The following is a 14,565-nucleotide window of genomic DNA, read 5'->3' as shown; positions in this document are numbered from 1 at the left end:
TCACCTCAAGGCTACGCCAACCTCCCACCTAGAACACTTTAAATACCTCAGCATCCGCTCACTTTTCGGCAAACGTGCAACTTTCACGTTTCAGCTCCACACCCAAATGAGGACGCGGGAGTTCAGGAGAATTTTACAAGTAAAACTTTATTGGAATGATACTCATGTTGCAAAATATTACACTTCGTATTTTTATGTCACCGTTTCCGTGACTTTAGACGCTTCCCTTTGCAGTGTGTGTATGTGTGTGTATAGTATGTCTGTGGCGGGGGTTAATATGGTTTATATTGGGGTCTCATTTCCCTAAAAAGTGCGACAGTATGTACCAGCATTGTGCCTGCATGGAGAGGAAGTTGTATCACTGCAAAAACATCGAGGAGACACATAATAATATTGTATTATAACTTCAAACATTTTGTCCATGATGATATATTCAACATTAAACCTGACATGGAGGAAATACAGCGAATGTGAAACCTCAACAAGTGATGTAAACAGTTTAATAATAATAATAATAATAATGGTTTTTAAATTAACCAATAAGCCAGCTGATGACTACAACTAGGCTTACAGCTTGCAGCTCTTGCCACCATTTATCTGCCACTATGATTTTGGCGTCAGATTCATTGATAAAATCTGGAGTTTTTCAGCTGGTTAATCTGCCTCAGTGAGAAAGAAGGGGAAACATTAATACAGGAGAGACATGTCGGATCCATGTTAGTTGCCTTGTAAGTGACTCATTTCTCTGTGAAGCCCCAGGTTTACTGTGGCAGTTGGTTTGTGGTCATTTAACTTTACTTTTGGGACTATGCCACACACAAGCACAATATCCAGTAGCCTTAAAAGTGACCCAGCATTATTGTCCTAGTCCATTTATTCTGAAATGGTGTCTCCTGTTTCAGTTGATATCTCTTTCTCTCTGTTAAATAAACTAATAAAAGGAAATTAAATACACCACATCACCCGTGTACTCCTGACAGGCCTTGCAGCGTCACAAACAGCCTGCATTACAAACTGTACATTTATGCAGAATTTAAAGGATGTGGGAGATGTAGGACTTTGTTTTTTGGAGCTTGACCCATGCAAGCCACTAATAAGATAACGCAGCCTCTGATGCAAGTTTACTAAACAGTAAAGCTGAATCACCGGAGTGGTCCTTTAAGACCTTCAGCTGACACTGTGCTTCTGTGATGCACATTCTCAAATTGATCTTTTTTTTAAACAAATTACCACACTGTAAATCTGGGGTCACGCACAGAGTGGGAAAAGAGTGTTGATAGAATAAATAAGTAAATATGGCAAGTGGACAATTAGCCGTGGGGGCTATTGTTCCATACTACAAATGATAGACACAAACCATTACACATAACAAATGTGTATCCTGGAGAAAATGCTTGCTATATATATATGTATGTTTTTGGTATCTGAACTGTTTCAGACTCGAGGGAAGTATGTGAATTTATATTATCCAGTTTATAACGATGGGAGAAAAACCAAGGCGCCTGTATAAATCAAATTAGGAAACCATCATTATTGTGGCACATTAAATTACAGCAATAAAGAAGGCATTTTGATGTCTGAAACGAACATCAGTGTCACTTTGTTTTATCTCATAAATTGTGAATGAACAAATCCTACAGTAACGACCCTCTCTGGCCATTGCTGAAATATTCTGTGACCATAGCTCAGGAGCCAAGGAGACACTGAATACCAAAAGTGCTATTTTTTGTATTCTTCAAATCAGCAGGTTGTATACCGTGCGCTATGATTATTTTTCTCTCTTCTCGGTATTAGCTCGATTCGCCGCCAGAAGCTCTAGCTTTCACTAACTTGTTAAATGGAGTGCCAGTCATCTTTACATCATCACCAACACACAAAAAACAAAACGAAACAAAAACTGTGCATGTTTAAAACACATAAACAGTAACAGAGCTGCTGTCACATATAAGACTGTCACATGGAGTGTGGTCCTACTTTACAAGTGATAAGAAGAAAGGGATGGGTAATAAGATGAGGTGAACATGAATACATATTTCCATTGAAGACCATAAAAGCGCACTATCCAAACTGCCATCAGTGACTGGTCAAAATGCTCTGAAGGCCACCAGCCGGAAGCAGTTCAAGGTAGTTTGCCTCAAGCGGTCTCTTTCAGTTGGAGTAATCAAGGGCCAAAGGCTTGATTCAGTAAGCAGAATCACTGTGGCCATTACATAAACTCTGAGCAGAGACAGGAAGTGCTTTCATGAAAACAAAGTTGTCGAGTCAGTTAGCAAAATCAAATCTTCTGGAAGGGCAAACTGTGGAAGACGCTAACCAAAAGTCTGAATATTCCCTTTTGTTTCTCTTAATTTGAACCAGAACTTTAAATTCCCAAATCCATATCACAGATTTACCTGCTGATCCTAACGCTGTATGTTAATAAAATGTCTATTAAGTGATATGTTCAAACCTGAGATACCATTACGTTACAGTGTTTCTTTAAAACACCCTTAAAAACTGAGTTAATTCCATCCCCTTACTCATATTTCCTTGTTTGTTAGCGTGACATGATATCATTGGAGCCACTAGTATCTAATAACATTTAAAATGGAGTACCGTAGATATGCACTAATTCTAACAATGATAAGAACGGTAGATGGATAGTTACACAGTAAACGTAACTGACTTTTTTTCCCCTTAAAACATCATCTGTCTCTCGATGAAATTTATTTTGCACACACAATGCATTCATTTTTTTTTTGTTTTTTTTGTTGGCCCATCAAGCCTTAAGTTATGTCGTGTGTCTATGATATGAAAAGGTAAAAGTTTAAATTCTGAAGGAAAAATTGAGATAAAACTGCAAAATGTAAAGTCATCCGAGGTGAAAGTACATATGTGTGCAAGACTTATTAAACCTGCTACTTACATGCCCTTCCTGCTTAAAAAAAACAAAGAGCATGTTAGCCAGTTGTCGGTTAAAATTTAAGAAACTTTTGTCCAGACTGAGACCTAAACTTGCACAAAACTCATTAGTCTTCATGTAACGACTAAGAGACTGGACTAGATCAGCACAGACAGACTGATTTCTCTTTGCTGCGGTGCGAATATGACTAAAAGATGGATTTAAAAAAAGGAAAAGGAAAAGGGAAGATCTCGGGTGAAAATGTGTAGAGGCAACTCCAAATTAGTTGGATTCTCAACACCCATGAAGCACACCTTCATTATAAAGGGATCCATAAATAAGACAGAATAATAAATAAAACACAACAAAAACACAACAGAAAAGGCAACACTGCTGGTTATCAGTCTCCTTGCTCTTTTTCCCTTCTCTATCCGATTTTTCCTCTTTGTAGCTGGTGCTTGTGATTGGACAGGAGACAGTACTTTCTCCTTATGTCTCCCACTTGACCAGCCTACCTTTGACTCTCCCTATTTCCTTCTTTCTTCCTCTCTTGCTCTCTAACTCTAGAACTCAGCAAACTCCTTGGCACATTTCTCAGTGAAGGAGACGCGAATCTCCTCCTCCTCGTAGTCGTCGAAGTTGCTGGTGTCGCCTGGTCCTTTGAACTTGGGGATGAAGGGAGCTTCCACCTAAAGTCACATAAAGGAAACTATTATAAAACAAACTGAAGGGAAGAAAAAGTCTCACATGCCACACAGTACACTCACCAAAACATACCTTTTTCTGGTAAATGGCAATCCAGTCAGTTGTTGCAAACCACTTGTGTCCCTTGATATCATTGACCCCATTTTTGAGGTTTCCATAACGCTTTGTGAGATCCACCTTAAAATAACACAAACATATTTTTCTCACTGTCACATTAAAGAAAAATAAATGTAACCTAAACGTCTGAATGCCTGCGGTATTTGCTCCCACCTGTAACAGGTTCCTTAGGAGGTCTTTCAGATCTGAACTGAAGTGAGACGGGAAACGAACCTAAGAGCAGAGCACAAAATGAGGAATGAACCAGTGATAACTTCATGTAGTGATGAGATTCAGGCTCTCGGGTTTGTTAGCTTCTGTAGTGAAGCATTGGTAGATTCTTATAATACAATGACATGCCTCTATGTAGTTCTGGGAAAAACTAAGTACATCCCATGAATCAGTAGCTTGTAGAAGCACCTTTTCCAGCAACAACTTCCAGTAATTGTCTTGCGAGAGACTTCTCAGAGTTTGTCACATTGTTGTGGAGGATTTTAGCCCGCTCTTCTTTACAACGGTTGCTTCGGTTCATTGAGGCTTGCTGGCGTGCATTTGTGCACAGCTCTCGAGTTCCAGCTACAGTAATTCAATCAGGTTTAAGTATGGACTTTGACTGGGCCGTTGCAACACCTTGAACCTTCTGTTTTAGATTTGCTGGTGTGTGTGAGATCACTTTCTCGTTGGTCAACCAAGCTTCCTTTGTCGGAAAAATGGTGTCACATTTGACTCTAGAATAAGCACACAATAACAGAATAACAAAACAAAACACATCACCCCTCCACAGAGTTGATTGATGGTTTGAGGTGTACGTGCTATTATGCTGTGTCTGGTTTTCTCCAAACGTGGAGCTGTGCATGTATGGCCAAACTTGTCCGTTTTGTTCTCATGTGTTTAACAGTCTGTACTCACAACAACATTTCACGCACAGATTTATCAATGTTTTCGTAGGTTTGTATTTTACATAATTAGAAGTCCTTCAGACTGTGTGCATGAACAAATGAGGGCATGACATAGGTCTTTAAAATGAGTACTACTACTTCTACTACACCACTGTTACTTATTATTATTATTATTATTATTAATTTTCAGATTGACTGTTGGTCACCATTTACAGTTGATCGTAAGGCCCCAAATACTCAGAATTACAATTAAATTTAAAAAACAAACAAACCTCAAAATAAAACATACGTAAACATAACTTCAATCATTGTCTGATGTCATAACTTATCTTCTAATATTCTCTTTTTTGACACTATACCACAGATGATGGAGAATTTTGAGGCGCATTTTTGTTTTGTTTGTTTGTTTTTATTGCTGTGCGTTTCTTATCTGGGTTTGACAGATCATGTGCTCCATGTCCTCCACCTAATTTCTTCTTTTTCCTGTAGTTTGTCTTTTTCATATCAACTGATCCACAGTGACTAGCTCAGGCTAAACAATATTCAGCACCCGAGTTATGTTTCACCCCTGAAGCAGATGATTAAGAATGAGACTGATTTATTAACATATGCATTGTGGTAAGAAAAATTGGTCAGTGTGCACCTGTCATAAATCTGACACTGATTTTTTTTTCATTTCTTTGTGCAGTATACCAATGTTTCCATGCACATATTACCAAATGAGGGTCCCAGAAGTCTTATTCAGATGCAGTTTTGCAAACCTAAGTTGTGCTGCTTTGTTCTTTTTAGAAAGAAGTGGTTTTCTCTGGCAACTCTTCCAAAAAAAGTCATATTTGCTCAGTCTTTTTCTATTTTTAATGTCATGAATTTGAATTTTTAAGATATTAACTTAAACCTGTAGAGTCTGAGATGTAGCTCATTGGTTCTTTGCAATCTCTCTGACCATTGGACGGTCTGACCTTGGTGGGAAATTGCTGGGAAGGCTCAGAGTGCTCTTACCACCCAGTTTCAAATATTTTTTCCACTTTTGGGCTACATCCACACATACACAGGTACTTTTTTTTAATCCAAGCTGATTTTCAAAAATATTTCCATCCACATTTAAATGCAAAAAAAATCTTAGACACTGTCAATTTCATGCTAAAGCAACAGATGGTGATATAACCCAACCATGAAGAAATGTTGGTCAATCAAAAGCCCACATACAATAAAATGGCACACAGTCTGACATAAAAAAAGAGAGGGAGAGATAATGGTGCACAGCTTTCATGCTGCAAGAGAAAAACCTAAATTTTCCTTGTCCACACATAAATGCAGACATATAGATTTCAAAAATTTTCATCCTCAAAGGTATTTTCAAAAGCTGTTTTCAGTGGTTCAAACTGCCACACAGAGAAAGTTAAGTTCACTAAAATACTCATATACAAGCGAACATAACTTTGGATCTGCATGATGTCAAAAGATAGCAGATAGTCTCAGTATGGTCACCTCAGGTACACAGTGAACAGGATGCTATTCAGATTCTTTGTTTGAGGTGGACAGCCAATCAGAGGAAAGATGAATTAAAGAGAGGGTGGCTTCAAAGGAGGCAGAGCCAAAATAGCTTAGTTCAGACAGTGGATGAACTGAGGTGCTGTATCAAGGGTTGTTATAAAATATGTAAGGATTATTTTGGAATCTGAATCATGCAACACAACTCTATTAAAGTCCAAATATATAATTATGGAGCCGGAAATGATCACAATACTCCCCTTATAAATATACAAGAAATAAATAAAGGAAATATGCTCCTCTTACATCCGCCCTGATCAGATTTATTATGCTGGATCAAGGCTCTAACTGTCTGGTTCTCTAATATGACGGCGTAAAAAATTGATGCTTTTTACACATCTGGGAACAACAATGTGTGTGGAACAAATACAATGCAAACCACAGAGACCAACAAAGGAAAAACATGGCTGAACAGATCAAAACAGATGCTTCTACTTGGTCCCTGTTTCTGTGGTAAAAACACATTTTTTGAAACTACACCATACCCACTCCACCACAAAAAAAAAGAAAAAAGAAAAAAACCTAAAACTGAAACTTAACCTCCTAGGACCTGGCGTCCACATATGCGGACATCACATTTTGGGTTATTTAGACCAAAATACTCAATTTTGCTCTACAAGGGCCTGATATCCACTTACGAGGACATTATACTGCTACTGTTCTATCGAAATTTTCAACGAATATCCTCATATGTGGCTCTCATTTTTCTTAGAAACAGAAATTAGGTAAAAAAAAAATCTGGTAATTCTTTGTTTTCACATTCATTGGGTCCCAATCAGCCCAAATATCAAAGAGAAATTAAAAAGAGTTCGGGTCTTAGGAGGTTAAATAAAAAGTAAACTAAAATATATTTTTACAACAAAAAAATAACTAATATCACATCATGAGTCATGTTCTCTTGTGTAAAGCATCAAATATTAGCACAAAATGCTAATCAGACAGTCAAACTCACCTTCCCTGAAACAATCTTTTCATAGATCTGAATGGGCTGATCAGCAAAGAAAGGCGGGTACCCTGCTGCCATCTCGTAGACGAGTACACCCAATGCCCACCAGTCTACTGCTTTGTTATACCCCTGGTGGATGTAGCGTGGAGCATGACAAGGATGGAGTAACGGAAGAAGAAAGAAAAAACATTAAGTTAATTTAAGATAAAATATAAAATGACGCAGTAAATGTATATTTCATCTAGAGCTGGGCGATAGAACGATAACGATATGTATTGCGAAATAACTTTTTCTCGATAGAAAAATTTAACTATTGCGATAGGCCTCATCTCTCTTGTCCTCTTAAAAAAAAAAAAAGAAGACCAGCCAATCCAAATTAAGTAGCGCAGAGCCGAACCAATCACAGCTGCAGCGTCACGTCACGTGACTTGTTACGTACAGCACAAGTGCCAAGGCGCACGTGTATTTGTTTGGGAAGGAAATGGAGGAAATGAGTGTGCCGACTAGAGAAAAATCAACCGGGAGCGTGAGCGAAGGTTACCGAAGAAAAAACCGATGATGGTTCCAATGCCGGAGAGACTGTCGAACGGAAGGGCCATAGAAGTTCCGTAGTGTGAAGGTATTTCGGCTATTTCAAGTCTGACAAAAAACAGAGTAGCGCGCACTGTAAATTGTGCCGAAAGCAAGTCTGGAAATACAATAAACCGGTGCATGCTCAATCTCTGACTGAAAGCGCTAATTCGTCATTCGGCTTTTGTCAGACTAAAGTAACTGTTAAAACTGTTTGAAAAGCTAAGCTATACAACAAGGAGAGATTGAGAATTTCCTTTTAGTTCTCAGTTTATTTGATATTGACAAAAGTTAGTCAATTGTGTCTGTTCTTCTGTAAAACAAACTAAGATTTATTTTTAGAATTAATATTTTGTTTCTAAGTGGAACTGACAATTTAGTAGTCTGTTTTGTTTGTTCTATTTTGAAACTTAAACGCTTTAGCGGCTGCCTTTTGTGTAGTTTGCAATATTTGCCTTTATTTATCTGAAAAAGTCTCATGTTCCTTAAGTACATCTACCCTGTTGAACTTATTATGGGAAATAAATATTTAAATCAAAACAAGCTGCAGATTATTTCACATTTTACTTGTGAGCAACGGCACATTTAAATCTTACAAATATAGTATATCGTGATATATATCGTTATCGCCTGAAATGAAAAAAACATATCGTGATATGAAGAAATCTTATATCGCCCAGCTCTAATTTCATCATATGTCTATAATGAATTGTGTACAGGGGTAATATCAACGAATGCACCAATTCCCCAGAAAAAAAAAGCACAGAAAATAAATAATGAACTATCTTGATAGTTTGTTATTTATGGTAAAATTACAAATCAATAAAGTGGCTTGTTTTATTCCACATAATTTACTGTTAACTCAGTATCTCCAGATTATAAAATGATATATAAAGCTGGACATAGTAAGGATGCATTCACAACCTGTTAGCCTTAGTTACTGTCAGTTACTGGACAGCTTGTGTCTACACGTGTCTGTATCATAGTTAGTACACATGGTTGGAGTACTTGGACCAAACCTTTAAAAGGTCCACTCACACTACACTCGAGGTCCCAAATGAATTCCTATATACATGGTCTCAAAAAAAGAACAAAGAAAACAAAATGAGACTCTGCAGCCAATTTCATTCAATCCTTATTCCAATCTAACTACATATTAGCTTTCCAAGATATCTTACACTCAATATCTTTTCCTAATGCAAAGTGCAGATATGTACTGCTACAATGTTCGACGCTCACATTAAGCATAGCCAAACTTTCAAAATAATAAGGCTTCAGACAGCTTTCAACACCCAGTTTCTGGCACTCTGTTTAAGCTTGTGGATCTGCATGATGACAAAGAGACCAGGCGTTAATATGGTCATCTCAGATACACAGCTTTTGCCTGAGCACATAAGCCCCACCCACCTGCTATTCAAATCTTTCATTTGTGAGTTGACTTAAAGCGAGGGTGGCCTTAAAGGGAGAGGAGTGAAAACTTGTTTCAGTCACAGTGGAGGAACTGAGGGGCTGCACCAAGTCCCAGAATAAGACAAATGATTACCTCGAACTGTGAATCATGCAAAACTACAATAATAAAATCCAAAAAAATAAAAATACAGAGCATGAAATAAAGAGAATAGCTCCATTTTAATAATGATATGTCAGTTTTCGATAATGATATGTTCACTTCTTGTTGTGAGGAATATCTTGGGATGCCTTTGAGACAAAAAGCTTGTCTGTTAAGACTAAATTTGGTGACTTGTGGTACATTTTATTATATACACTGGATTTAATAATTGCTTTAATGACTTTTCCTGTCTGATTGTAAACATATATTTGTAAGAAGAGACTTGGGTTCCTTATTTTATAAAGATCTAGTAGTTCAGTCATTTAGCGGAAACCTCACTTACATTATAGTTTGGATTTATTGGAATTAAAAGTTTAACCACATTATTTAGTATTGTTTATAATATTGGGCACTACCATTCAACACCATTCGGATGAACTACTTTATATAATTATTTGTGTAACATTTAAAAGTTGCTTATTTAACACCTCCACCCACCCATGTCTGACAGCAATTTTTGATCCTACCTTCAACTGTTGGGAAAAAAAATGAGGAATGTGAATGTGGCAGTCTTCCAGTGACATGAGCTACAGAGAGCACAGTGAAAATACTCTCCCATCATTTTGGTGTTTAAGAAAGAGAAACTTGAACCTGCTTGTCACTCACATAGTCTATAGATCACAACCCACCAGGGTTACAAAGCCCATAAATGTCTCTATATACAAACTGCAGCACTTCAAATGTTCTTTTAATGCTTATTGCACAATTATAAAGTTGCTGGCACGTAAGCTTCCCAAAGCCTGGCACCTAATGAGGATGCTGCCAGTCTGTGCAAACAACAATATTCTTAATGAGTTTTGTCATCAGTGTTTTGCTAACATATGTCAAACACTGAAGAGAACTGTGTGTTCTCTACTCAGGAGTACACAACTTCTCATCCTTGTGCACACACATTCATAGAGCATCTGGGGTGGGACTGATACAGACAGATGGGTATGTTTTTGTGTCACGATGCTCCCAGTATCTTAAAGCGTATATGCACATGTAGAGTGAACCGCAATTTGCTTGTCAAAAGTACTGCTAAAATATTGTCCTGCTAGGATTATTTATATGACTGTATATTACTGCAGATTATTCGTGTGATCAGCTTTAAATTCACAAGGGTGTAACGTCGGTATTTAGTTTGCAAGTAAGCAAAGTAAGCTATTGGACCTTCACATATTTTCACATGATTTTTAGGACTTGTCCTCACAGAAAAACCAACAGTTATGCATTTGTCTTCCAGTTGGACTCCAAGCAAACCTGAAAAATGTATAATAGAAACAATCTTTCCTATGAGGTACCTACAGCTATCCACAAGTGAATATAATCCTAGCCCTAAAAAACGAAGAAGCCTCTACCCCAAGCTTAAAGTTAGTTCAGCTGGCTGCCAAGCACACCTTGCTGAGAATGATCTCTGGAGCCAGATATTCTGGGGTGCCACACAGTGTCCAGGTCCGGCCCTTCACACGTTTGGCAAAGCCAAAATCTGTAACCTAAAAGGGGACAAAGAACAATGACAATGACAGTGAGTAAAAAAAACGAATTAAAAAAAAAAAACAAACAAGCAAAAAAAAAAAAGAAAGAAAGAAAATTCAAATAGGCTAAATAACACCACATGAAAGGCAGCAAGAAAGAGAGGCACTGAAAACAGGCGCATCAAGGGAAATTGTCACCAGCTGTTATGCAACAGTTCGCCACTAGAGGGTGGTACACCAGCACACAGAGACGATTCCAGAGTGAAGATCAACTTTGTAAGGTTAACAAATCTCACACTGAAAATAACTGTCCTCATATCTGTTGAGCTGTACGTGGCATAAAATATTCTAATTTTGAGCTCTAGAAAACTCTTACTGTGATGATAGTTTTAAAATATTTAAGTAAAAAGATGTTAGATAAATGGAATAAAACAGATGGATTAATGTGTGCTAAAAATAATTACTGTCAGTTGCAGACATAATAAATATGGAACACAAATGCATCAGCAGGGTCTGTGAAGGATAAATAAGTAACAGTAAGTTTGTTACCTGTATGTAGCCCTGTTGGTCTATGAGCAGGTTTTCAGGTTTCAGGTCTCTGTAGATCAGGTCCAAAGCATGGAGATACTCAAAGGTCAGAACGATTTGAGCAGCGTAGAACCGAGCGTGAGGCTCACTGCACATAAACACAACGAGACAAAAAGAGAGATGTTTGGTGATCGAACAGTAGAGATGACTTGAGACTAGCATAGAGATGAGAAGAGCTGAAAATACTGCTGTAGGTTAGGAGACATGATAGAAGAAAGAATACTGAATGGGAATTAATACATGGAAAAGATGTAGGCAAGCAATACTCTACATTATACTATAATCTGAAATAACATGACATTTGTTTGCTGCTTTGGGATGAGCCAGATCATCTTGCAACTTTGGATTAAGCTGTTAATTAAGTTATAATGTCATGTAACTCTAAACATGGATAGTATAATAATTCTTCTGGGGAAAAAAAGGTTTTTAAATCTTATTTTGCGACACAGTACCCAAACTTTTCTAGAGTTGTTGTGCTTTGTGCTTATGTAGAATACAAGATAACAGAAATGCTTTCAAAGTCCACTGTTTACTCTTGTAGCAATCCACAAAATGCTTCTGGATATAAACTTCATTCAAACACTGACCTAAATCTGCCAATTCTCCGTAGATGGGAAAACATCTCGCCACCTGGCACATACTCCATCACCATGTAGAGGTTAGTGTTGTCCTGCGGAAAGGAGGACGAAGGTTAGTGGCACTCACACAAACACACAAACGCATGCCTATGTATGGATGCACTTCAGGTACACACATATACAGGAGTAACAACTCAATTACATGAGCTAAAAAAGAGAAGGGCAATTTCACCAGTTACCAAATTGTTTAATCTAGCTGGTATTTTGCTAATTAGCATTAACTGACTATTATTTATAGTATTGCCATATAAATAATAAAGTACTTTAACCCAGGAATGTTACTCAAGGCCTGGTTTGTATATTGTGTGTTGTTTATATCACAGTTTTGCAAGATATAAGTAGTGTAACCGACTAACACAAATCACACTGCGTATGTTATGTTCTTGTTGACTCTTCCTCCTGTGTGTAGGACAACACACGTGGACCGGAATATTCTGTTAATAGGTTTATTTAAGGTGTCTAGGATAGTCAATCCCTGGCTTTCCAGGTGTATCTAAACAGCTTAACCTGAATAAGGCCTTAATTGGAGTATAGCCATCAGCAGGATTAGTCTGTGCACGTCCATGTCACACGCTCATGTGACATCTAAAGCCAACTTCACAAAGTGAAGTTCCCCTTCCATCAGTAGACTGAAAGATTAATGCACTATAAATTATTTAATTTTAATCATTAAAACAATCACAGTTGGTGCTCAATTTTCAAAAATATTACAAATAGGCTTCTCATCTGTTGGCCGAAGATACTTGTAAACACGTCCAAGAGGTCTTTAAAGACATGCAGACTTAATGTGACCACTTAGTTCATAGTTTGAATAAATAAAGCAAATTATTTTTTGAATTAACTAATTTGTGCGTGAGTTGTCGTTCGTAGTAACCAAACCACCATCGGATCTGTAACAAATTTTAGCCGTTTTCTGCTTATTATTGTTTCAGAATCATTTTAAGTACAGGCATGCATAACACATGTTAAATAAAGCACTGACCATTGCCAGCAGTGACCAAAGTAACAACTAGCAGTTGAAAATAGTATTTAGTGGCAAGTTAGTTCCTCCAGGAGTTGGTTGAGACCAGCACAAAGATGGATATATATTAATCAGGCAGCTAAGAAACAGCTTCGAATGGATCATAACATTTGTCTGTGGCTTTTCAATGAATTAATAAGCGACACTTCAATAAAGAGTTCTTTTGTTGTTATTTTAACTGTTCTCCCATATTCATTTTCCATAGTAAAAGTATAATAAAGATCTATGCAAATAGCAGGTCTCTGAGCATATTTATTTTTCTACTGTTACTGTTAACTTTTAGTATGTGTTCATTTTTTTTTACTTGATTGCTTTGCTTAGGTGCTGAATTTTGCTTTGCATCTATCCATCTATCTCAAAAAGTAGGGAAATTTGTTTTGGGTCAATGATCTCTGTTGTAACAAAGCTTTATGGAAATAAATCTTATACTGCTGGAAAGATTCATTATTTCCCCTTAAATGGTGCCACATTTATGAGAAAAATTGCCAAATCTGGTCTGGGACCCAACTCCATCCTCCAAGATGACAATGCTCGCTCCCACAAAGTGGGGTTTATCAGAAACTACCTCCAGAATTTGACAGTGGAGAGAATGAAATGGCCTGCAGCTCAGCACCACTGAACACTTGTGCGATCAGCTTATGTATGTATGTATGTATGTGTATATATATATATATATATATATATATATATATATATATATATATATATATATATATATATATATATATATATTCTGGTCTATTATGACAGTATCGCTTTTATTTAATATTTAATAGCTTCAAAATAAAGTGATGTATTATCTTCCTCACAGCTTACATGACACAGAGTGAGATATAACAAAATATCATAATGGAGAGTTGATCAGCAGTAATACAAGCCAGCAGTTTTTCTGTCACTCGTTTTGCTGAATAAGAGCCAAGCAGTAAGCATTTCTGCACACTTGTGATAGGCAGAGTTAGACAACTGAGTACGTGTGCTAAAAAACATAATTGACATGATTTGACAGTGGACCAAATTAATAAACATAAGAGAAACACAAGTTAGCAAAGTGAATACACGTTTGTGTGAGAATTTAAGCAGTCACTCACTGTCATCAAACAACCACAGACAGGTGTGCTCTCACACACCTAAAATAGTCCGTACCTTGAATGAGTACTCTAACCGCACCAGAAAAGGGAAGCTGACAGCCTGAAGAATCCTCTTCTCATTTAGAGTGTGCTCTATCTGCTTGAGCTTGACCACCTGAAAGGCAGAGAGAGACAGAAAGAAGAAGGAGAGAGAGAGAGAGAGATTTTACCCAGTAAGACAAGACTGTGAAATTTAAGGCAAATATGAAACTAGCAATTTTCATTTAAATACATATCTCTTAAGACATCTCCCACAGGTTGAAGTGATATGGTGCTCCCTATGGCCCAATCATCACAATATTGGAGTGTTTTCGTAATTGGAGGATTATAACATGGGTGTCTGTGGCACCATTACTGGAAAAAATGCTGTATTAAGTTACTGATAATGCAAACCGAACATTTCCTACTGCTGCATCTTCCCATTAAAACCATTTAACTTTTGAAAAATGAGTTTGCTTTTATTATGAAGTATTAACT

At 37.2% G+C, this 14,565-nt stretch overlaps 1 protein-coding gene across 1 annotated transcript; it reads right to left on the bottom strand.

Annotated features, from left to right (window-relative positions):
* Window positions 1-128: 128 nt before the first annotated feature.
* Window positions 129-14,203, bottom strand: LOC134622877 (cAMP-dependent protein kinase catalytic subunit alpha; the record flags this gene model as incomplete). Its single annotated transcript, XM_063468188.1, has 8 exons — window positions 129-3,570; window positions 3,659-3,763; window positions 3,857-3,916; window positions 7,085-7,207; window positions 10,637-10,732; window positions 11,264-11,390; window positions 11,890-11,972; window positions 14,105-14,203. Coding segments are annotated over 8 exons (819 nt in total), but the record flags the coding sequence as incomplete, so codon positions are not given.
* Between the last annotated feature and the right edge of the window lie 362 nt (window positions 14,204-14,565).

This window comes from Pelmatolapia mariae, unplaced genomic scaffold, assembly GCF_036321145.2.
Source record: "Pelmatolapia mariae isolate MD_Pm_ZW unplaced genomic scaffold, Pm_UMD_F_2 NODE_ptg000257l+_length_47055_cov_1, whole genome shotgun sequence".
Classification (NCBI taxonomy): domain Eukaryota; kingdom Metazoa; phylum Chordata; class Actinopteri; order Cichliformes; family Cichlidae; genus Pelmatolapia; species Pelmatolapia mariae.
This window is presented reverse-complemented; position numbering and strand designations above follow the sequence as displayed.